Here is a 26,530-nt window from a genome sequence, read left to right on the forward strand (position 1 = left end):
AGCACACACAGCAGCATATTGTGTAATACTAGTGTTGGTGGAAAAACAGCACATGAATGTACCACGTGTGACAGCGGGGCTAGATTTTTCTCTGAATTTTACAGGAAGATCTGGAATAATTCCACAGACTGAAAAGAAAGTGCCTCAGATTCATGTCAGTGTCATCAGGGCATCAATGCATCTCTGAATCGTAAAATATAGGAAGGTAGAGTTATGGTCATTACACAAACCTCAATGTGTAATTTCTGAACACATTTAACTTTGAAATCTTCTGTCACCCAGACCATAACAGGTTTTTGCAAATAACATATAATATTGCTTCCTAGGGGAAAAAAGAGAGAGGAAAAAAAAAAAAGAAAAAAACCCCAAACAACTGAACAGAGTTTAATGATTAGGTTAATCTATTAAACACTCATCTCTTTACTTAGTAGACTGCCTGGACAAGCACTAGAAATTCCATTCAGAAATACAGTTTTCTACAGAGATGACAAAACATTTAGATGGTTACTTTTAAGCAGCTCTAAATATTGGATGAAAATGTTATCAGAAGCCAATCATGTTATAAAGCCAATGGAAGCTTTTACACTGAGAATAATGGAGAGTAAGGCAAGAAAACCTCACTGTCTTTGCATATCCTGCAGATGAACTCCATCCTCATGGAGGCAATTACCAGCTTCACCATTTTTATACACTCAGCTCCACTGACCGCCACCACTTCCAGCCCCAATGCTATCCACTTGCTACTATGGTTTTAACAGTTTTTTAACAGTTACCAGAACAGCACACATAAATAATATCCTTCTCTATTTTTCTTCATTCAAGTGTAATTATTACTTTCTGTTGTCATAAACAAAATGTTTATAAAAAATGACTGCTGAGAAAAAGGTCAAAGTTTTCACAGGATGGGACTTACAAAAAAAAAAGACTTCTGGAGAATAAGCAAAGCAGATAGCCATATTCTGCTGTCTTTTACCCCTGTCCTCAGAGAGAAATTTCACTGCCATCAATAGTTTCCAAAGTTATGTACAAATCTGCTGGGAATCTGATTGGTTTACAATGTATTTTTTTAAATTTCTGCAAGAGCACAAAAGGTACTCTTTGCTCTGTAAGAGGAGATTACATTGGTTAAACAGAAAAATGTACAAAAATGCCATATACTGCTATCTCTGGCAAACAGATTTGTGCATTTGACAATTCCTAATAGCTGTGAGAGAAGTAAATGTACTCAAACCACGTGAATCATTCCTCCTGTTTGGCAGGGTCCTCCTTGCGCATCAATTCCCACTGCTCGTTGGCACGGTATGAATGCTTGACCTGCCCACAGTTCTGTAACTGGGTGGCCATGGAGAGATGAAATATACTTGGGTTTGCCACCTAGATTTTTTATTAGAACACAAGTTTCAGAGTACATATTGAATATACAAGCCCTGCACGCATTCTCAGGCCCTCTATGACCTTGCACAGATTTGCACAGTAAAAAGACCAAATATCTTTTTTTTTGCCCTATCTCTCCTCTTTAGAGATATAACTTAAGGTTATGTTAATGAGCAATGCTCAATAGTGAGAAAAAGACCTAGGTCCACACCTCCCACAAGTTTAAAAAAAAATAAGTGCATCTTGGGAACCTTGTTCCTTCAAGTGAATTACACCATGCTCAGACCTCTAAATTTAACACTGAATGTCACCACATTTTTATGGGTGTTTTTTTTTTTTTTAACTCAGACAAACACAAGGCACAGTGAATTATCAGGCAAATTAAAATGCAAATATTTAGAAATCAAAACAAGATACTGCAATACACACCAATCAATGCTGAGAAGCTGGGAGTGGACTTGGCTGCATCACCAACTAACTGTTATCCGACAAAACACTTTGCACTGAGATTCAGTCACAAATCTCGAAGGCCTCTGAATCAGAAGGCTCTTACATGACTGAAGGAGAAGCAGAGCTGCTGGATTCTTTGCCTCTGTCTCTCTGTCTGACAGCCACCTTCCTGCCGGGGGAAAAAAACCCCAACACTTTGTGGTTTAATGCCTCTCTGGCATTAACTTTATTGCTTTTCAGAAGGTTTTAGTTTTTTCTTCCCCCCGCCCTTTCTAGTGGTCATGTTGCTGTAGCTGCACTGACCCTCAGGTTTCATGACAGAATCTGTGCCTGCTCCAGCTAAGCTTGGAGTGCAGTAGTAAACAGGCTCTGCAATCATCAAGCCAAACCAGGCATCTGAAGGTGGTCACCACCTACTGCTAAAGAGACACCCCACCCCCTCACACTGAGGAATGGAAGGAGGAATTCTTTTTCTTTGAAACAGTGTTATTTACGCCAGATAAACTTCTGTGACCTGATGCTGCCACATTGCTAGAAGACACTTTCAAATGATAGATTCCTTTAGGGGGGACCTGCTCTACCTGTAGCAGTACTTTATTCCTGTTAGTCAGCCTTTCTTTTCTGAGATGGACATAATGGAAAGTGATGCATATCAGAGACGGTGCTCACCTCTCTTTAAGGGAAAATCAGATTTATGATGATTTATGCTGTGTTGAGATAAAGAAATCAAAAACTATTTGGAAGGGATTATGTTGCCTTGCATACAGCAGCCTGTATTCCTTAAAAGTAAAAAAAGCTGATGAGTGACCTGTCCCAGCAAAATATATTAAAAACACGTCTCAAGTTATATATTAACTGCAAAGAGCTACACCTTCCGCAAGTGGGGATTGAGTATATGGTTGCATATATTGAGAACACTTTAACAGAGATGAGGTGTTCTATGAAGCAGTTCTGAAGATATCCAATCTGCCCTGGGAGAGAAGGGGAACAAGGGTCTGGATTTGTAGTACAGAGCCCAGACTATTAGACTGCTAGCTTCATGTGAAGTCTACAGAGCTAGGAAGCATGATGACGTGGTGCTTGTACACTTCCTTTTTTCACCAGTGGAACTCCTAAAGCAACAGCAAAGAAAATCAGCAAACGCCACGTTAAGAAACACAGGAAGTTTTGGTCTTCCCATTCCTTTTGTGTGTGTCAGGGATCCAGCTTGCTGCTGAAGGTAGGAAGTTGAACTAGGAGCAAGCTCTATTCTTATTACAACTCTTATTTCACGGCATCAGAGTACTTTGCAAACACTGTTGAATTCAGGCTCACAATACTTCTGTCAAATGCAAAAATATTCTTATATTCCACATGGGAGAACTCATGAAGAGAGCTATTACCCAGAGATAGGCAAGAAACCCACAACAAAACTGGAAACAGAAAGCAAAGCTTTAATCAACAGATTGCATATGACTTACTTTGCAGAGGATGCTTTGTACTGGGCGTAACTGGCAGGGTTTTGGTAGCAGGGGGCTACAGGGGTGACTTCTTGTGGTGGGAGGCTATGAACAGCCCTGTGCCAGCCACAGCTACTTCCAGCTGCCCCTGAAACCGCTGCAAATAATCCACCATGTGCCAAAACTTCAACCAGTCAGAGAAGCTGTCCTGGTTTCTGCTGGGATAGAGTTCATTTTCTTCTTAGTAGCTGGTACAGTGCTGTGTCTTGGATTTAGTGTGAAAATAATGATGATAACACACTGATGTTTTAGTTGTTGCTAAGGAGCGCTTATCTTAAGTTAAGGACTTTTCAGTTTCCCATGCTCTGCCAGCAAGCAGGTGTGCAAGAAGCTGGGAGGGAGCAGAGCCGGGGCAGCTGACCCGAACTAGCCAAAGGGGTATTCCATACCATGGAACGTCATGCCCAGTATATAAACAGGGGGGAGTTGGCCGGGAGGGGCAGATCGCGGCTCAGGGATCGGTCAGCAGGTGGTGAGAAATGGCATTGTGCATCACTTGTCTTTTATTGGGTTTTATTTCTCTCTCTTTTTTTTGTTATATTCCTTTTCATTACAATTATTGTTGTTGTTATTGGGTTTTATTTCTCTCTCTGTTTTTTGTTATATTCCTTTTCATTACAATTATTGTTGTTGCTATTATTATTATATTTTATTATTGTTATTACTATATTTTATTTTACTTTCATTATTAAATGGTTCTTATCTCAACCCATGAGTTTTACATCTTTTTTTTTATTCTCCTCCGCATCCCATAGGGAGGGGGGAGGAGTGAGTGAGCGGCTGCATGGTGCTTAGTTGCTGGCTGAGGTTAAACCATGACAGAAGCGCATATTGTCTCTGCTCACGGATATTTAAGAAAGCAGCAGCTGCTAAGAGGAGAGGACACATGGCTGGTGGCACCGTTGGGGATGTGGTTGGAGAGGTACTCTTGGAAGGCAGTGCCATGTGCCAGAGCAGGCACACCCCTGAACGGACTGTGGGTCATGGGCAACCCACACCAGAGCAGGGACACCACAGACGGACTGCGTCCCACAGTAAACCCATGCTGGAGTGGAGGAAAAGGAGTAAGAAGCAAGAAGCAGCACACACATCCCTGGTCTCCTGCACTGCCCCTCACCTCACCAAAGGGATTAGAAGTAGCTGAGTGTAACATGTAGCAAAACTAAGGTGAGTTGAGACCCGGAAGGGGGAAGAGAAGTTTTTTACTGAATTAGAGCCTGGGGAAGAAAGGTGTTTCTTCACCAAGTGTTTTGTTTAATTGTCTTTTTTTCCTCAATACCCAGATCTGTAATCAAAATTTTTGTTAACTGGCAATAAATTAAGTAAAATTCCCCGAAGCAAGACTGTTTTGCTCATGATATGCTTATAAAGTACTCTGGCATATTTCTTAAGCCCTACATACTATGAAATCCGTTGTTAGAGAAAAGGGATCACAGGAAGGAAGTAGAGGGGCATTACTCACCTTAACTGGGCTGTCATTTGAACAGTAAGTTACTGAGGCAGCTGCATTAAGATTCTCACTAAAAAGCACATTTAGATTAAGTGTTTAAAGCACCCCATAAAAGCAGCCACCTACACAGGGTAAGGGTGGGATGGAGGTAATAGGCACCACTCCACTAGACAGTTTTGGCCATGGGAAGAGGCTCAGAAGTGAATTAAGGTGAACTACTGCCTGTGGAAAATAAAGCTGGTCACACAGGGAGCCAGCACAAAGCAGATGCCACATCTTAAAATTCAAACCTTATTTTATTTCCTGATAGCCTCCCCATGGAGGCATGCCTTAAAGGTCTTCTGAGAGCTCTCACGGTGCAGACTGCCTTGTCTGCCTGTTAGCTGCAGGAAAGGGCAGACATGCTTTCAGACTTCTTCTTTTCCCCCAAATTAAGCAATTGGACATGCATTTTTTTCCTCAGGACCACCTGTGGGTCAGTGACTGTGCCAGCTTCCTTTTTTGTCCCCACATAAAACAGCTCTACGAAAGACTTGGGGATCTGTCAAATTAACATAGTGATGGGGATGGGAAAAAGATACACAACATTTTAAGCTATAGCCCCCTCTTTTATTGCAGAAAGGACAAGTTATGCAACTCCTGAATAGAAAGGGGAACCCTATGACTCATTTGCTTAATTTGATTTTATAACTGCTGCACTGGGTTGCAAAAGGCTGATAAAATCTATTTTAAACAAACAGTATGAGTCCTGCAGGCTAATATTACTATTCATCTACTGCCTGCTTCCCCAATTATTCTCCCTTCTTGAAGTTATGTTGATAAATCAGTTGCCTTCCTGTTTATTAAAGCATGTGGCAGTCTGTTTATTTAATCAGCTCTTGGCCCATTTTCTAATTAAGGGAGATAATGTGGGTTCATTTCCTGCCACGGTGAACGTGGCAGGGCACAGTTGTCCTCAACTACCGCATTAAAATTCAAGATTATTTGTAATGTCTGCTTTTGTTTGGCAACTCCTTCCCTTCTCTCTGCCCAGCTGAAGACAAAAATACAGACATATGTTTTTTCTGCATTTCCATGTTGCTGAACCCCACCCAAGTCAAGGACAGGAAGATGGAAGCAGGTGGAGCTTTGTCAGTTTGCTGACATGGTGCCTCCCCACTGCAGGTGAAACATTTTTCTGGGAGATGCTGCATCCCAGCAAAATTAATAATACTGCATCATATGATGATCCTAAGGATAATTTTGTGAAGGGAGGGAATGCTGGAATGCAAGGGGCAAGCACACACCAGTTGGAGCACGTTCCTAGCTTGCTCTGCTGCTGGACTTGGGCCACCTCCTGCGCCACTCTGGCCCCAATCCTTCGTCTGTCTGCTTAGTGCAGGAATATTGCTAACCACCAACTGCAGCATTAAATCATTTTTGTGCTCTCTGTATTCCAAAGCAAGCAAGGACCTTGTAATGGCCTTAAGATCACCTCTCTTCCTACCTCTGAGATATCCTGCCTTGTATCTTGCTTGTGACACATCCTCAGCATTTAACAGCTACAGCTATCCTAGGATCACTAGTCTGGCAGGGAAGTTCTCTTTTGCAAGGTCTCCTTCTATCCCTTAGGACACATTTAGATGGCATATTAAGTTCTCCTATCTAGAAAGAAACCATAGATACATCTCAAGTTATCAATACATGCCATATGCAGTGTCTTTCAGTGGGCCTTGTGAACTGCTGAAAACAAGACCATCCATTTTGTCTCACTTCACAGGCTCTCCTTCAATCAACATAAGCATATACACGTACCACACCTGCAACAGCGCCAATTCCTGCAGAAACGCAGGCAAACATCACTTTGCCACACTTTCAGAAGTGTTTTATGCCAACTATGCTATACACCTCCTTGCAATGTGCCTTTATGTGGAACAACTGAAAACTTGACGTGGTCCTGGGTAGTCCTCTCTAGGTGACACTGCCTTCAGCAGGGATTTGGACTACATGATATCCATAGGTGCCAGCCAAGCTCAGCCGTTCTGATTCTGTGGAACAAAAAAATATCCCAGTGGTTCTAGCACTTCATCAATAAGCTGTACGACACAGTATTTTCCAAACTCTGACCCATGGAGAAATGTTGCCCTGATCCCTTTTAAAGTTGGCTAAATGCCCACAGTGAGGGTTTGTGCATAAACTACTTTCTGAATTGCACCTTACTTTTCCTTCTCTGCTTACACTTTTATTTTATTTGCATTTGCAAACAACAGCAAAAGCATTTCCATTTCTGGAGCCTTACTTTTGGAAACAATGAATTTAATTTTGATCTATTTCAGTCCAAAAGGAAGTGTCTGGTTTTGTTACAGTGCTAGTTGTCTGAATGTCTGTCTCACCTCATCTGTCTCACTTGGATCCAGAGTGTGCTCTGGATCTAACACACTCAATACCTTCACAAACACCTACTTAAAGATTAAAAAAAAAAAAACAATTCACCTTTATATAGACCACTGTTCCTTTCACATGCATTCAGTGACTGCTATAAGTACCATGCTGTTACTGACCAATGAAAAAAGACAGAATAAAATTATATATAAAATATATAGTACAGGAAGAAACAGAAGACAAATGAACTTCTATTTTTCAAATGGCAGTATTTCCCACCTCGTATTTTTCCATACAAAATACATTGCACTTTTCTCTTTCTACTGAGCCTACTGAGCATCTCACAAATACTGCAGCAGATGGAATGGGTCTATGGACAGAGGCAAGAGTTCATCCCTTTAAATTGCCTGTGTTCAACCATGGACCTTATTCCCAGAGGAAACCCACTGCAAGAAGTGTGGGAAAGGCTCAGTGAAGGGAGGAGGAAAATTTCCCAGACCTTCCCCCCAGACCCCACACTTACCAAAGGCTCTAGTTCTTTGCGGTCTATGAGGTTGAGCTCTGTCACAAAGTAATAAAAATGCTTGTAACAGGTATTGACGTGGGCCTCAGCCCCCATAAGGATAATACGGTCAAAGTGATGGATGTAGACGTGAACAAACACCCGAAAAAGCCGGCAGAGTATCTTCTTGCAGATCTGAAGGAAGTTCTTTGGAAAGGGAACACCTGTGAATAGAGAAGGCAGGGTTGTCATAACCATCCTGTCATCCTCCCAAGACAACAGCTTTGGAGCAAAGTGTGAGTTTGTAACTGCAAACTAGGTTATGACTTCTTAGGCCTCCTTTCCAATCCAGAAGATCACTTAATGCATACATTTATCTGACCGCTAGCATCAAAGATAACCAAATACTTAAGCAACTTTAATGGATCAAGATCGACAGGTACCGGTCCTTTTTCCCTGAATAATTTCGTGGAGGAATATCGAGTATTATAACGTTCAGAAATGTGATTTTCACTGCAGTGCACACTGTCCCATTAACATCAATGGCTTTACATCCTGAGATGGCTGTTCTCCATACTGATACATACAGAGCTCATCCTAGAAGTGACAGACACTCTCCTGCTCATCTTATTCAACAGTGGCATTTCACAGCATCAAATTTAATAACGAATTTGAAATAACTGACTGAAGGACAGACCTCTTTGCTTTCACCTTCCTCCCAGTTATGTGTACCAATCTGATTGCTCTTTTAATAGAAAAACTCTTGAAGAGACACAAGAACAGCTCTTCCAAAATACCTTAGAAGTTACACCACTTGCAGCTGAAGACTCCAAAGCAGCAGAAAAGTAACATTTGCAAGTAACCAGCCAGGCATCCACAATGTGGCACAAATAATTCCTTCAAAACCGCCCTTCATTAAAGACTGATCTTGCATGGCATTGTGTACCACTGAGCTGCCCCAAAAAGCTGAAGGGTTCATCTCCTTCTATGATTACGCCTCAGACATGATGACTTTAGTGCCATGCTCGAAACTCTACTGCTACTTTGTTTTGTTGCACATCCTCCTGATTTTTTAGTTATAGTTCATGTTTTAGTCAGATTTGAACTACATAACTGTAGTTATTGCTTCTTTAAAAAAAAAAACAAAACACCTCACAGCTAACCAGGCCCATACTTCCTAAAGCCCCAGCTCATGCTCTCAACAAGAAAAACATTTATTATTTGCAGAAAGAAGATGGAGATATTAAATTAACACTGTTGCAAGCTTTCTAGTTTTCAGATTTTAGTCTCCTGTTAAATACTGCTCAGCACTCATAAGAGTGGTGAATCAATGGACAAATTGCTGAGTTTCACTGAGGGGGACGTGAGGACATACAGTGAGAATTTCCACACTGAAAACAGATTTTTTGATTACAGATTACATAAATTATCAACTGTGGCTGTAACCAGTCTGGGTCCCATCAATAGAAACATGCACCTTATTTTGGACTCCCTGGCCATGGAGGTACCAGGGTGTATCCATTGTGGATGTGAACACTGCTGTGTCTGTTAGCATGCGAGTGGCAAAGCACCCCAGCATGCAGAAGTGTCCTGCTCAGTGTATCCCTGAACTGCCTCTACACTTGCCATTGCTGAGGTGCAGATAACATGGGAAAGTGTCTTGGGTTTTTTTGGCCTGTACTGGGTTCATCAGAGGCAAATCCTTTTGATACAATTTCAAGTAGCTTTAGAGATGCAGTGCAGCCCTTCTTACTCCTGATGTACAAACCAGGGACCAGAGAAATAGCCACATCTATCAAAGCAAAACTACTTTATCTTCCTATAAAATGTTTGCTTTTGGTTGCTACATCCATTCACCTCAATGCTAAAGCTAATATTGAAGGTCACAGAGGAGGAGGCCTAAATGCTCAATCCATGAACTGATACATCATAGAATCATAGAATACCAGGTTGGAAGGGACCTCAAGGATCATCTGGTCCAACCTTTCTTGGCAAAAGCACAGTCTAGACAAGACAGCCCAGCACCCTGTCCAGCCAAATCTTAAAAGTGTCCAATATTGGGGAATCCACCGTTGGATCTCCCTAGGGAGATTATTCCAATGGCTGATTGTGCTCATTGTGAAAAATTTTCCTCGTGTCTGTTCAGAATCTCCCCACGAGTAACTTGTACCCATTACCCCATGTCTTTTCCATGTGACTCCTTGTAAAAAGGGAGTCTCCATCTTCTTTGTAGCCACCCTTTAAATGCTGGAACACGGTGATAAGGTATCCCCTAAGCCTTTTTTTCTCAAGGCTGAACAAACCCAGTTCTCTCAGCCTTTCCTCATTGTGCTGGTTTTGGCTGGGATAGAGTTAATTTTCTTCATAGTAGCTAGTCTGGGGCTATGTTTTGGATTTGTGCTGAAAACAGTGTTGATAACACAGGGATGTTTTCGTTATTGCTGAGCAGTGCTTACACAGAGTCAAGGCCTTTTCTGCTTCTCACCCCACCCCACCAACAAGTAGGCTGGGGGTGCACAAGAAGTTGGGAGGGGACACAGCCGGGACAGCTGACCCCAACTGACCAAAGGGACATTCCATACGATAGGATGTCATGCTCAGCATATAAAGCTGGGGGAAGAAGGAAGGGTGAGACGTTCGGAGTGATGGCATTTGTCTTCCCAAGTAACCGTTAAGCGTGATGGAGCCCTGCTTTCCTGGAGATGGCTGAACACCTGCCTGCCGATGGGAAGTGGTGAATGAATTCCTTCTTTTGCTTTGCTTGCGTGCGTGGCTTTTGCTTTACCTATTAAACTCATGTCTTTATCTCAACCCACGAGTTTTCTCACTTTTACCTTTCTGATTCTCTCCCCCATCCCACTGGGGTGGGTGAGTGAGCAAGCAGCTGTGTGGTGCTTAGTTGCCAGCCAGGGTTAAACCACGACACTCATATGGCAGGCTTCCCAGTCCTTTGATCATCTTTGTGGCCCTTCTCTGGACCCTCTCCAGCCTGTCCACATCTTTTTTGTGTAGCGGGGACCAAAACTGAACACAGTATTCCAGGTGTGGCCTGACAAGCACTGAGTAGAGTGGGATAATGAGTTCTTTATCTCTGCTGGTGATGCCCTTGTTGATGCAACCCAGCATCCTGTTGGCTTTCTTTGCCAGAGTAGCACACTGTTCACTCATATTGTGCTTGTTGTCCATCAGGACCCCCAGGTCCCTTTCCACAGAGCTGCTACCCAGCTGAGTAGATCCTTGCCTGTGCTGCACTCCTGGATTATGTTCTCCCAGGTGCAGGACCTTACATATGTCTTTGTTGAACTTCATAAAGTTCTTGTTAGCCCACTCTGCCAGCCTATCCACGTCTTTCTGCAGGGTGGCTCTCCCTTCCAAAGTGTCCACTTCCCCACTCAGTTTGGTATCATTGGCACACTTTGTCAGGGTACACTTGACCCCACCATCCAAATCACTTATAAAGATACTAAACAGCGTTGGGCCCAATATCGATCCCTGGGGGACCCCACTTGTGACATCGCTGAACTACAGAAATGATAATACGTACAGATGTCTTTGCAATATTTGAATCAAAACTCCACACAATTAGCCAAACACCTGGATTATAACAAATGATCATTGTTATTTCCAAGGACAAAATAAATATAATCTATCAAAAAACATAACAGAAACCCCAGTTAGTTGCTTATTAACCAGGAGGATCACATTTCAGCCATCAGAACACGGCTAAATTCAGGAATTATTACAGCAGCAGCCTGCTTTACATTTTTGTAAAAGCTGCCCAAACCAGAAGTTTAAAAATATACCCAAGAAAATGCTAACTCTTAAAAAAGGGGGAAGGGGAATAGCTGGCACTTGTCACTGCAAGCTGGTTCACTGAACTGAGAGATGAATTCTTGAAGGCACTATATTTTCTGATCCAGAACAGGCGGGTCCCAAAATGGAGAACAATTAGTTTCATCTTGCACAGGCTGACGTATGATTGTTACTGAAGAATGCTACTGTAATGAAGAAACTCATACTTCTGTATTAACTGACTAAAACAAGCTGAATAAACCAAGCTGACAAATCCTTTAACTTCTCTGCAGCCCATGTTCCCACTTAACAGTTACAGGCAGTAAGTGCAAAGGCCATAGAGCACTGTTTCTGCTGCAAGCAAGGACTTCCATCTGACAGCTTTTTAGATGTGTTAGGCAGTCAATTTGAGGACATGTAAATAACACACAGAAAAAAAATAGCTGGTGCGGAACAGCCTAGGGTGCATAATAAACTTGCAGTGTTCCCACTGCTCCTCATGTGCATTAAGTTTTCAGACAGGCTGAGTAGTTTCATTGGCCATTGTGGAACTCCTCTAATTTTGCAAAACTATCTCTGTTTCATTTACTCTTAAATAAACAGCGCAACATTGCTGCTATCACAGATTTATCACCCAGGTATGGCAGAATCCATAACAGCTCTCTGACTTCTCTCCCCTCCCTGCAAAACTGGTTTACAAACTGACATGGTGTCTTAAATAGTTAAAAAGTGCCTCCTTGTACCACTGAAAGCAATTGGTAGCTGTACAGTGAGCTAGACTCCTCAGCCTTGGCGAGCCTGCCAGCCAGTCTGTCCCTGGAGTACAGAGGAGGCTCAAAGTCTGGTCAGCCTCAAGGTACAGATGAGCATATGGAGGTGGCTGCAGCACTAGTTTAAACATACACTCTGCCGCTCTTTGTGTTCAAAATTAGACAAAAGGATGGTAGAAATGCTGTCTTGAAGAAAAAAAAAATCTAATACAACAGAACAGATTCTGATTTCCATTACAGTAGAATGAATCCAAAGTAACGCTGTCAAAATTTAAAAAATCAGAGTGAAATTATTCTAGATTTATATTCTGAGGTCAAAATTTGGCCTAATGTTTTGTTCCCATTGCGACTGCTATAGTTATAAATAAATCAACCACAGAACATAATCATTACAAGAGGCTCTTGGGAATGGACTAGCTTAGATTTAGATCCTTGACTTGTTAAGGAGTCTGTTCTCTGTCCTTCAGCTCACCCACAGTAGCTTTTGCCTTCTCCTCCGCCAAGCCCTCATTTAACATGGAGTCCATGTTTAATAATTCCTTTCCTGGAACTTTGTAGTTAAAAAAAGGAGAGGAAGAGAAAGGAAAAAAAACCCCAAACCCACCAAAAGTCCAAGTATTTATTTAAACTTTGGATTCTTTTTAACAGTGAAAAAAATTTCGAAGAAGGAAGATGACTCTCTTACTATCTGCAAGGTGACACTGTAAAAAGACAGAATATAAAAACACCAAATTAGGTTACTGAGTTATGGTTATTAAAAGGCAAACAAATACAAAGATGACACTGAAATTTTTGAGCTAGCTGCTACTTGCTGAAAAAAGTATTTCTGGCAGCCTTGATTCATCTGTAGGCTAAGTCCCAGTGCTGCTGTATGAGAAGAAAGTAACAGAACGATCCTTTTTGTTAACCTGGTGTTCAAAACCCCAGAGCTCCCTATTATGTCCCAAGAATGTGCAAGCAGCTTTCAAACGTCCCAGTCACACAGTAGAAGCTCCTTTAACTCAATGTTATATATGTAATTGGGAAACAATTCAGTTTGGGGTAGATAGGCATGGTATAATCAGTAACAAACCCAGCCAGCATGACTGTACCTATACCTCTCTGGAGTGTGTGCTGTACTTGCCAATGCTGTACTAACAGATGGCCTCCTCCTGCAAAAAAGCTGCACCCATATACTCTGGTGACAGATGCACCACAGCAGCATAGGGGAACAATCACATCATTTCCCCTGCGCTCTAACCTCCCCATAGTCCCTTGACCTTTTTGCTTCTGTTGACTTGCTAGAAAAGGCTACTCCTAACATGAGCAGGACTCCCAAGTTCCAAAACTCAACTTCCCTGATGCATTTATCAAGTTCTTTTCCATCGGAAAATGGAGGGATTTTCCCCTTCTTTTTGAAAACAGCCTTATACCCACAGCTCTCTGTAGGCTATCAACTTCATTCCTTACACGTTCTTAATTCGCTATCAGGTGATTTGCTCCTGTGCTGGAGTGAGCATCCAGATCTAATCTATCCATCACCAAATGGACATAGAGCACAGTGCTAACAAAGTGAGTCAGGCCATTGATCTGTTGTCTTATTTCTTTGAGTATTCCACATACGTGACAACTGCAGACAGTGTCATGGCCCTCCTCTCATGACACTCACTCCCCAAAAGCAGTATTACGACTGCTATCTGCTCAAAAGGCTGGTCACAATAAGATGGAAAAGTATGCTGACCATCTTGTACAGTGATTACCAGTAAGTTAATGGTCTGTTGGTTTAAAACACAGATGTTTCAATGCCATGATGAAGGTCCTCACTTAAACCCTGCTGATACAAAACCTGTTCTTTTTATGATGCAAAAAAATGGTGGGACAAGACAGAGAGACTAAAAGTTAAAGAAACTAAATGAGGCGGGTGACTAAAGGTCTGAGATGAATGCAACAGGCAAAAAATCTGTCTCTTTTGATATATGACAGTCTTGAATCTTCTTACTTCCATATGTATCACACCCTCTCCTGAAGTAGGTCAGTTGCACAGGTTGGAGAGGAAACAGAAGAAAAGTCATGATACACTTTGTCTTTGTTGCTTGATTCATTATCTCTATGCAAGAGTCAAAAAGTATATAGTCCCAGAAAGTTGATGCTGAGGAACCAGAGGGAACAACTCAGACTTTTTTTCTGTAATGTTACATGTGGTTCTCAACTGGCTCCCGCTCCCGCCTGTAACATGCAATGAAAATGACTGCCCAGTTAAACCTTCTGTGATGCCAGATGCATGAGTATTTTTGACCTTCTGTATTTGTGTGGTTTGAAGTCTTGCTTTACTCAAGGGAAGCTGGTAAGCCCTTTGGCAATTGTGCACAGAAATTTTGCTGCACACTTGAAAATCCTTTTATATGCCATGGTCGTAATTCATTCTTTTTTAAAAATACACATGGGAAAAAAGAGAGGCTCCCTTCTCCATAGGCAAAAGAATTGACACCATACTATTGCAAACACAGCTTAAAAACATACCAACCTGGTAACGTAAGAATTTTTTCCAGTTTTATAATAAGGAGCAAGAAAACAGTGTTACCTGAAACTAACAATTTGGAGAACACATCTGAACCAAACCCTTGCTCCCCTCCTCCCTCCATGTTTTCCTTCTCCTATCCCTGCCCTAAGTACAAAAATTTGCAAAAGATCCCCTCAGCTATTGCTGGAAGCTTTGTTGCAAAAACACCTATCCTGATCCAAGCAGATGTTTAATGTTATCTCAGTGTGTTAGTCAAGGAAGTGTCTGTCTCAAGGGCCAATGAAAACAATGTCAGTTTTGCTGGACTTTGTTCCTCAGATAAATAAGCAAACAGCTGCAAAATATTAGGGATAAACTAGACTATAATGTACCTACATCCTCCTGATACTGCCCTCCTTTCTGCTCTCATATCAGAGAGCAGAAGAAAGGAAAACACTCTTGAGATTATATGGCTTTCTAAGCAAAATGGTGTCCTTTTCTCTTTTTAAGCAGGACTGCCTCTAACAGTGTTAGTCCTGAGTGAATAAATCAGCAGGCAGGCCCACTGTCAGATCTTCAACAAAGGTACTCATGTGCTGTCCTGGAGAGAACGCTAAATGGAACAGGGTACAGATCAGAAAATTTTTTGAGGCTTTGCACTACTTGAACATCCACAACAGCTCTCCCTGCTGCTGTATAACAAGAAATGGGTGATAGCACTAAATTTTGCCATTTAATTAACAATTTCACTAGAAGAGGTGTCTCATAATGCAAATACTGCAAAACACAAGTATGCAAAGCACCTGAATTGACTCTCCCTGAAATCAGAGGACAGAGGGACCTAAATCCTTGCACTGCATAAGCCAAATCGCTTGGATTTTAAGCAAATTTACAGTGGCTGTTCCTGACTACAATCTGACCTCCTCCCTGTTACTTATTACTTCTGCTTCTGCTGCTGCAGAGGAACAGAAGAGAAACACTGCAATACCAGAGAGCAGAATACTCTTGCTTCCTGTACCAAGCAAGGCTAATTTTACCCCAGACAATAATCAGGCTGATAAACCCATTAGAATAGATCTGTAGGTCTTCAAGGCAATGAGAACACTGAATGCCATAAAAAGCGCAGTCATGGTTGTGTGACAGTGTAACTCATCTGCCCGGGAAGATCCATCTTCACCATAGTAACAAAATGAGATTTGTTGTAGCATTGCATTTGAACAACTTTATATGGCATTAATACATACATGGTCTAAAATAGGCTTGGAGATCCATTAGAATAATTTAGAGCTCTCCCTGCCTTAGCAGAAACTATAGTACAGGTGAACAAAATGCAACCTTTTCTGGGACAGAAAATATAGCAGCCACTTGGCAGTATAACAGCTTAGGATTCGAAAAGAGAGTTTATTAACCCAATGAGTGAACGTAAGGAAAAAGTATGTACAAACACTGGAGCCTAGCCAAGATGGAAAAACTTTCCTCCCCACCTGGCAGAGGTTTGTTAATAGCTTTGTTCCTATAATACTTACCATGGACTGACAATTTCTGGGTAATGACATGGTTTCGGCTTTCCATGCTGAGTGCACCACTGGCCAGCATGGCTTTTATTTTTGTTATTAACTTCTGACGTCTTCAGGAAACAAACATTCTGGTTCCCTATTAATTTATTAATTTCACAGGGACACTGGAAGAAACGTGGTGTTCTAAGGGCCCCTCTCGGGCTTACTGATGGAGCAAGATGCAGCATTATCAGAAGTAGCAAGCAGCATGGTCTTGGAGATGCACTCAGAATCAGGCAAAACAGCCTCCTGTCCCCAAGACACAGATGTTCCGGCAGTTAACTGAAAAACAGAGGCCTTACATCTGCCAAAACTCATGGCATGACATTAACAAGTAACTGTAGCTGAAAGGTCAATATCACAAAACAAACACTCGTTCTTCAGATGATTAGTGTGCTAAATTCCTTTCAGCAGGCCATTAGAAGAAACATTCGGGAAGTTCTAACACTTCAGATCACAGCCCTTGTGTCTCCTAATGCAAGTCGTTTTCTGGCCCTTTGATATCTGTGCTGACTTAGGAATCTTCTATGTGTATGAGAATATCCTCAGTGCATACTGACAGTTCCTTGGAGAGGTGATTTAGAAGTTTTAAATAAGTTATTTTTCCCTCCCATAAAATGCAGCTTTTTAATGAGACAGGGAAAGACAATTATATAGCAGCGTGCAAGGGAAGTTTAGTGGAAGATCAGAAGTTCTGATTCAGAAAACTAAGAACAAAAACCCCAAGAACAGAATCCTGGTCCCTGACTTTGCTTGAGTTAATCCTGATTTACAATAGCGCAGCTAGGAATAAAGTCCTGCATCCTGGGAGAGAATTCTGCAGGCTGACAAGCAAGAGCCAGTTGAGGCTTTTAAATCTGCTTTTACATGTTTAACTATTTTTGCTTTTATAACATCAGATCTGGGGGTAACACAAAAGATGCTTTTCACTACTCTTTTACAACTGTTAAAGGGTTGTAAAATTGCATGAACCTATCAGCTGAATAAAAAAGAGCCAAGCAAGCCCCTCCCAGCACACTTAAGCACTCTCAAACATCAGAGAGCTAAGCCAGATTCACTCTTCAGAAGTCTGTAACTGCAGCCTGAGGTACTCTGTCTTCAGTTGCTGCCAGTCCATGCCCTTGCTCAACCAAGGACCTCCCCAGGCACCCGAAGTTTTGCTTCCCTTGTTTTCTCAGAACTGCCTTACTAGAAGAGGTCAGTCCCTCCCTCCCATGTAAACACTAACTGATGTTCAAACACTAAACAGGATATTCAGCTCTCCTCTGAGGAATGCTCAGCACATGCCTGATATGCACTGGCTGCATCAGGTTCAGTACCAAAGGCAGTACTCTTCTGAGCAGAGTCAGAGAAGGTAGCGTTGTCTTTTAAGTATCACTCAGTTTTTTTGGCGGTATTTCCAGAGCTAAGGACACTCAAATCTCTTTCTACTGTTTTGCAGGGAAGTATGTTTATCAATAGAAAACTGATGAATTTGGGCAGCTGCACTCTTTGTACCATCTTGAAGCCAGTGCTGAAAGGAAAAGAAGACTTGCAATGTCAGAAGGCAGCAGACGACGTAGCATGACTGTGTAGCTCAGTGGGTAAAGTCCTGCTCCTGGAAGTGCTCCTGCATTTTGCAGTAACATATTAATCCCATAAAAGGAAACCCATTTCAAATCATTCTGGAACAGAAACCAGAGTACATGGGACTTCAAGCTTGCAGATGACAGCGCTTGCCAAGAGATTTCAGGTTATGTCAGCAGGCACGCGCACACACACACACAAATCCACACATGCAAACACACCCACACACATTCATACTGTGAAGCCTCCGTAAAAGCTTATCATTGACTGACAGGTTTTGGATCCCATGTAATTCCAAAACAGGAACTGAAGTCATATAAAGAGGATTTGAATATTTTGATTGCATATGCCTCTGTAAGACTATCTCTACTATTAAAGTATAGGTCAATGAGGCTTGGATTTACAAGGCACTCAAAACCTACTATTGCCCACGCAAAGGAGCTACTATCATTTAAACAGATTCTTCCCATATGTCACGAATAGGTAAGATCTGCCTCTTCAGATGCCTAGGGCTCCATCTGGTACCTGGAAATCAAAAGAAGCTTTACCACTAATTTCACTGAAAATAAGTCTGGAAGATCAATGAGCAAAAGTATCCTGTTTCTTTTAAAGCATCATGAAGCTAAGCAGCATAATATTATTTTAATGTCACTAGCAAAGGACAATTACAGAAACAATTTCAAAAGTTGCATTAACTTGACCTTAACCAAGTACTTGCGCAAGATTCATGTGCTAGTAAAAATTTTGACTGAAAATAAGTCAATAAAAATCAAACGCTCTACAGGACCAAAAGTTTTCAGGAATATTTTAAAACAAACTAGGCAAAAATAAGTTGATGTGCTCTATTATCAAATTCAGCTGAGAAAGGGAGGCACCCTGATTTCACTAGAGTAAAATTTTCTCTTTAACATATCTTTTACAGGGTTAATACACTCTGAATCCTTCCCTAACTCAGCACCCATCATCTAATTCCCACTCACCAAAGCTTGGAATATCAAACATTTTGACAGCCTCGAACACTACCTTTAGAAGAAACACCTCAGGCCCCACTAGTCATGGGCAACACCATCTTATCAACAGACATTTAACAATTCTATAAAGAACATTTCTACACTGCAACAGCTTCAGCTGCATGAACTCTTCTTTGGGTCTTGAAAACTGCCTGTAAACATTTTCTGTTATTGCATTTAATGCCTACTGAATGTCACAGAACTGAAAGGAAAATAAGGCAAAGATTATTTTAGCTTACTATCTTTTTCTAGAAGCTAGAAGCTAGTTCTGCAGAAATTACTTTTATTTCATTCACAAGAAGAACAAGAAAACATTCATTAAGCCTTAATTCTCATAAATGAAAAGCTTAAAGAAATTCAAACACAGAATTATAAAATGTTTCTTTAGGGTGCCCGCTTTCCATACAAATTAATAAAATACTTTTTTATGTATGCCAGAAAAGCAGTATATACCCCCACTCCACTCCTCAGATGCACAACAAATACCATCTACACTTCTGCCTTTCCTTTCACCTTATATCTGAAATTGAAATACTGGTCAGATCCCCACGTTGTTTTTATTATGCAGGGACAGTTTAACTGAAGGTGGGATTTACAGGAATTTTTTGTTGTTTTTAGTGCACCTTTAGAAACCTACAGTAAGACTAAGTGCACTTACACTAGCAAGGGTGATTACTCCACTTCAGTAATAGAGCTAAACGTATACTTTTAAGTTTCTTGCTGAGGAGACTGGTTTATCTATATGTTTAATATTAATCATCTGAGGACCAAACTCTCATTTATCTTCATGTTTAACATTTTAATGTCTATACATTTTTATCTACAGTTTAACTATAGTTTAACTTAAGTTTACATGGTCTCTGCCACTGCTCATATGGTGTATAACATCAATCACCTTTTAAGTTTATGGGCATACATATGGTCACACTGTAACTAACATAGCCTGAAAGCTAAAACATTGAAGGACAGATAAAACTTGTCTGTAAAATCTGACAGAAAGCTGGCAACTTTATGTATCTGGACACTTAAACTTTCCTATCTATAAAGCAGGATGATGGGTGAACATGGTCTTAGCTCAGCAGTTATCCTCAAGCATCCTTAAAGAGGAGGCACACAGTAGCACAGGTGCTAGTTGCCACCTCTTTTGTGCTTGCAGGCTTTGAGTCTGTGTGTTTAGGCTCTGAGCACCAATGAACTGTATAAGATGCAGAGTACCTACATCTCAGACAGTGCTGCAAAAGACAAATTAACTACTAGCACCTGGAGTGAAGTCAGCTGTGCATTACTGAAAAAAGGACTACCAAGAAACTGGATGGGGACCTTCAAGCTACTACAGAGCCATTTCTCTGATACATGGTTACTAACAGAGTTTTGACAGGTCAGTGTGCTGACAGGCAAGGACAGACTTTCAAAAAGGTTTCTCTTTTGCATTTTGAAGAGTATCTGTAGGTGCTGGGCTCAAGCTGGCTCTTCCATGGAACAAAAAACCATGAATAAATCATAGAGAAAATGGATTTCTTATTTCCGCCTGCTTACTCACAAGAGACCTGTTTATATCTTTGATTTCTAAAATCCTGAGGATGGTGTCAATACTAGTCTCTTAAATCCTCCTCTCACCCTCAGGATTTCCAGTTCAGTGTGTCTTAAAACATTAGATCTTCATGAGAGTGAACAGGCCAGCCTGCCAGCTTACCCTTTAGTGATGTTCCAGGAAGCTGAATGTTATGGAAATAATGTCTAATGGGGTACAATTTGTTATGACTATACTGGAAAACTCCACCTGTGACAGAAGATAGAGAGAGGCTCTAGAGTTCGCATGCTCAAGGCACTGTGCCTTTTTCTTTCCTCCTATCTCAGAGATAAATGCAGCAGCAGTTGTGATTCTGCTGACAGCAACAGCTTAACATGGCCATCGAAGTGGGACTGTTCAAAGAACAATGGCAATAAACTCATACATTTTCACAGCAAGGAGTTCATTGCTAGTAACTGTAATGAGATAAAACTGATGGTCTGCAAAGACCAAATACTTGATTTTCTCTGCTTGGATCACATAGTTCCGCCAGGACAAGAGCAAAACACTGAGCAAAACATTTTTAACAATAGCATAGTACGCACTGTTGGTGCACCGCAAGAGGCTACTGCATAAGAAGTGGAAGCATGGGAAGGGATCTAGTGATGTGTTGTTACATGTCTACAGTTTTGATAGTGCCTTCATCTGCAAATACACATAGGCTCGCTGAAGCTCAAAAGTAGATTCCTACAAACACTAACTAAACAATTGTGAACTTAGACAATATATTCTTCAGGCAAGTGATTATTTGTGCATGCCCTGAGATCCAGCAGGTTCATCTGTTACATTTAAGAATTAACACATTACTCCAAGGAAAAGAGAAAGTATTGAGGAGGCTCTGTGGCCCACCACTCAGATTCAGCATGGATCTGTGCTGGAAAATACAATGACACTCAAAGAAAAATGATTACAGAATGTGTTCCAAAACTCCTGCAACAAACATGCTATATTGAGGGTAAAAACCTAGACAGAATAGAAGTGGTAAGAAGAAAGAGATGGCCGTTCTACTCCATTTGGCCGTAACAGACTGATGACAGCGTAGTGTTGTTCAACATGCAGGGCACAGAACTTCACATTCTAATTTCTGCATCAAGTCATACTTTCTGGCTATACTATGGTTAGGAATCCACTCATTGTTTCCCAGAAATGTCACCTTTTGTATTAACAAAAAATGAGTAAATATGAAAAAATGTTCAACAGCAGTACTGCATCAGTATAGACGGTCCACTATTATACATTCTAGTAGAGTTTCTATGGAAACTGAGTTAAGTTTACCCTGAACCCAATGGATACAACTGCATTGCTCTCCATAGACTTGAGGTCATTGTTAGTCTGTTTATTTTTCCCCTGAAAGCATCACCATGATTAGAGTCTTCCCCTCCCGCTCCTGATTCAGAACACGTTTTCAGTGGGACTACTCCCAGGACAATGTGCTTACCAGTCTTGGGGCGCAGTCAACATATTCCAAACATTGAGAAGGCTGCAAGACATTAAAAAATGACTGACTTTGTGGCCAGACCTCTCCAAGGGCTTAGGAGATCATGTTGCCTTAGGGAGTATGGGGAACTCTTACGGCACTATCACAAGTGTTCCTACATGAACATTTTTTTGTTGGAGCACTTAAGCTCCTGGAATCATTTGGCTATGTGAAAATTGGGCTGGTTTTATATACATGTATACACAAAATCTTTTAATATCTATCCCAAAATTAAATGCAAGCTTTGAGCCTTCTTGATTCTGCAGGAAAAAAGTTTGAAACATGAACACTAAAGACAGAATCCAAAAGACTAAACAAAATAAATTAATTCAAAAATCTGCTCTTTTTCAGTTATTAAGACAGACTGAAGATTCAGTCAAAAGGTACCTTTTAAGTTGTGTTTAAGTTTGCATATAAGATGACTGAAAAGCACACAGAGACATCGCACTGACCCCATTGTGTGTTCATTTATTCATAATTTGCTATGGATGGTCCTTTAGAAAAAACTTTGCTACAGTTTTAGAGCTCCTCCAGACCATCATTGAGTCACAGTAAATTCCAGCAGAAGTGTTGCCGCTGCTGCGGAGAGTATCACTTAACAACCAGGCAAATGGAAGAATATATACATAAAAAAAGAAAGCTCTCCCTGAGTATAAATCATGAAGCAGTATGTACAGTCCATAATACTTTCACTTCCTTCCTAGCAGTAAACTTTGGGTTAGAATAAAGGCTGCAGCAATTCCTGAATCTGAGATGTTTGTGGCACCCTGCCAATTCAAAAGATCTGTTTACAGCACAGATGTTTTCAGGATGCACTACTAAGCACTAAAAGCAGCTGCAGTATCTCAGCTGAACTTTCTGGTGCAAAAAGGAGAACATGCAGTAGCTCTAGAAATATTAAAGAGAGAAACCCAAGTGCAAAATATGTAGCCTCATTAGTCAGCATACACATCAACCTTCCAGATCCACTTACCTTTAAATTACTATTTTCAGTTAAATTCAAGCTGTTCCAACTGAGAACATACAATTAAAACTTTCTCTTTAATTTTTCTGACAAAACCTCTGTGTGACAAAGAAGGACAATTTCTGCCATTCTGATTTGTAATTGCTTTAGAAACCCCATAGTTTGGGGGGAAGAGGAGATAACATGACCTCCGAAGGTAACTTCCCTAAACTATTCTTTGAGTATGTGATTCCATTAAAGCATCACATTCCTGTTGTCAGAAAGCACGGGGGGGGGTCAGTAAAAATAAAAAACACATAACGTAAGGACAGCTGATGGCAAGATTCCCTAACACTATGGTTGCCCATTTTATGTCTTTGCTCTTGGGTGTTTACCTGAAGAGGGGCACATATAAGCACAGGCTTAATACTAAATGTAGAAGGTAGGGCTTTGTGGAATCACAGAGTTACGTCCCACCTGCTTTGTGATTTCTTTCCTTTTTCATTCTGTCTTTTGGTCTACTTCCTTTATATTTTTCTCTTGTAAAGACCAAAATACTGCTCCATGCAATTGCAAAGCTCTGTTTAGCTCTGCCAGTCTCGAAGGCTGGCCCTTCTCCTCCTCTTGCTGTCTTGTATAAAAGAACTTTCTAGAGTCAAATTATTCGTCTAATAGCCTGATTTGGGTTTGATGCCTCACCAAATTTCTTCATTAGCTTGATTATTTTTGTGAATTTTCTTATGGCTGTATATTTATTTAGCATTTTTGTTTGCCCACAACTTGTATTATTCTCTTACGTGATGAGAAAACTCTTAACATCTTATTCTGACAAAACCCAGAAAAAACTAACAAACAGTATTTTCTCTTAGACACTTTTGGGTCTGGTTTACATACTTCGAATGTGAGGATTGGCAAAACTGTAACTGATTTCATGAGGTTATCCTTACCCTTCTAACCCCCACAATGAGATAGAAATAAGCAGTGCATATTTAAATTGCCATAATGTCTAACTTCTACTACAATATACTGAAAATTAACGGTTTCTGATATCTGGGTGATCCATGTAGATAAATGCACACTGCTCAGAACTGGAAAGGAAAACAATGAGGTTGCTCCATCACAGTATTTGCAAAAAGGACGACTGTAGCTCCCCACAAAAATACAAGCCCCAGGAAGAAATGGAACAATTATTCTGTATTGAGACATTCTGCATAAAACTTTACAAAAACTCTTTACAAAGACTCCCTTTTGGATCCTGCATGTAGTGGGTTGACCCTGGCCAGATGCCAGGTGCCCACCAAAGCCGCTCTATCACTCCCCCTCCTCAGCTGGACAGGGGGAGAAAATAAAACGAAAGGCTCGTGGGTCGAGATAAGGACAGGGAGATCACTCACCCATTACCGTCACGGGCAAAACAGACTCGACTTGGGGAAAAATTAGTTTAATTTATTGCTAGTCAAATTAGAGCAGGATAATGAGAAATAAAACCAAATCTTAAAACACCTTCCCCCCACCCCTCCCTTCTTCCCAGGCTTAACTTTACTCCTTATTTTCTCTACCTCCTCCCCCCCCGAGCGGCGCAGGGGACGGGGAAGGGGGTTTGGGTCAGTTCATCACACGTTGTTTCTGCCGCTCCTTCCTCCTCAGGGGGAGGACTCCTCACACTCTTCCCCTGCTCCAGCGTGGGGTCCCTTCCACGGGAGACAGTCCTTCACGAACTTCTCCAACGTGAGTCCTTCCCACGGGCTACAGTTCTTCACGAACTGCTCCAGCATGGGTCCCTTCCACGGGGTGCAGTCCTTCAGGAACAAACTGCTCCAGCATGGGTCCCCCACGGGGTCACAAGTCCTGCCAGCCAACCTGCTTCAGTGTGGGCTCCTCTCTCCATGGGGCCACGGGTCCGTAGGTCCTGCCAGGAGCCTGCTCCAGTGCGGGCTTCCCACGGGGTCACAGCGTCCTTCAGGCATCCACCTGCTCCGGCGTGGGGTCCTCCACGGGCTGCAGGTGGATATCTGCTCCACCATGGACCTCCATGGGCTGCAGGGGGACAGCCTGCCTCACCATGGTCTTCACCACGGGCTGCAGGGGAATCTCTCTCTCTGCTCCGGCGCCTGGAGCACCTCCTCCCCCTCCTTCTTCACTGACCTTGGTGTCTGCGGAGTTGTTTCTCTCACATCTTCTCACTCCGCTCTCTCTGGCTGCAACTGCCACCCCCTGTAACTTTTTTTGCTTTTCTTAAATATGTTATCACAGAGGCGCTACCACTGTTACTGATTGGCTCGGCCTTGGCAAGCGGCGGGTCCGTCTTGGAACCCGCTAGCATTAACTTTATCAGACATAGGGGAAGCTTCTAGCAGTTTCTCACAGAAGCCACCCCTATAGCCCCCCCCCGCTACCAAAACCTTGCCACGCAAACCCAATACACTGCATAAAATGCCTAAGGACAGTTCTTTCTCCCACAACAAAATTAGTATGCATGGAAGCCCAGGAAAACTATGGCCAGAATTCCCTATGATTCCTGGGACTTGTCCAAGCACCAAAAAAAAAAAAAAAAAAAAAAAAATCCTGTGGTTATTATCATTGGTCCTTTATAGCACAAAATATACTGCCTGATTGAATACTTCAAATGAGGAAGTTGTACTTCAAGAAGTCAAAAAAATTCTTAAACAGGTAGGTTGCTTTGTTCCTGTAAAACTAGAGGAGTTGCTGCACTACGTGACGGCTGCTAAACACCTACCTTTGTAAAGTGGTAAAACTTCTTAAAATAATTCAGTGCACAACATGAGGTGACAAGTACAAGTTATATGGGATGCCCTAGTGTAACAAACATTTCTCACTGCAGTGTTACAAAATTTCATATCTTTCTATTACCCCCCTTGAAAATCTAAGATGAGTATTAGTAACAAAGCTAATAAGAGGGGGAAAAAAAAGCCTGTTGCACTCAGTGCTCAACGTAGCACTACATCAATAACTCAAAAGATCTCCTATACTGCCAAACATTATGGAGATTTTCAGCTTACCATCCACAAATATGTCTGTCTTCTCTGAAACTTACAGCTCAGGTAGACAGATCATTGCGCACAGCAAATCAATTGGCTGTTACCGCTTCAACCTGTCACCCCACTCCCTCCACATACTTCGCTATTATTATGATATGTATGTCTGATCTACTTCTAAAAGTTAAATCAGAGCTGGTTTACTGTAATGTGCTGAGAAGTGCAGCAGTTTGGGTACTGGTTCACAAGCAGGCCACAAGGGAAGGCACTGTGTGTCAGAAGGGCACAACGGACAACTCAGAACAGCAGCAGCTTGGGGTATGTTGCTTCCATTTGTTTCTAGCTGTTTGTCCAAGCCAGATTAGATGTAGAGGCGAATACATTACATCCAAAGGATTTAATGAAGAATAAGAAATTTACTTCATAAGTAACATGGAAACAACTGTTCTGGTTCAGGCCAGTATTCTATATACGATGCTTTCTCCTAATGCCCTCCTTGCCTTTCATCACCTTCTGCTCAAGCGATTTGCTGAGCCTACTGTAGCTTGTCTATTCAGCAGCCTGCAATGGATCTCTCTTCAAACTGCCTCTCCAGCTACCCCTTAAATCCACCTGTTGTTTTCTTCCACTTACAGCTTCCTTTGGCAAGGTGCTCCGCAGCCTGCCCGGCACTGTGCTTCTTGTATGCCTCACTCTCCCTGGCGAGTTCTTGGGTTGGAAGAGGCAGTAAACAGG

At 41.7% G+C, this 26,530-nt stretch overlaps 1 protein-coding gene across 1 annotated transcript in view; it reads right to left on the reverse strand.

Annotated features, from left to right (window-relative positions):
* MOB3B (MOB kinase activator 3B) overlaps positions 1-26,530 on the reverse strand; it is a 61,731-nt gene that overhangs the window by 11,583 nt on the left and 23,618 nt on the right. Inside the window, exon 2 of the mRNA XM_050913158.1 lies at positions 7,658-7,860. Within this exon, the coding sequence (XP_050769115.1) occupies positions 7,658-7,860 (203 nt within the window). The remainder of the gene's footprint in view (positions 1-7,657; positions 7,861-26,530) is intronic.

Source organism: Gymnogyps californianus, chromosome Z (genome assembly GCF_018139145.2).
Source record: "Gymnogyps californianus isolate 813 chromosome Z, ASM1813914v2, whole genome shotgun sequence".
Lineage (NCBI taxonomy): Eukaryota > Metazoa > Chordata > Aves > Accipitriformes > Cathartidae > Gymnogyps > Gymnogyps californianus.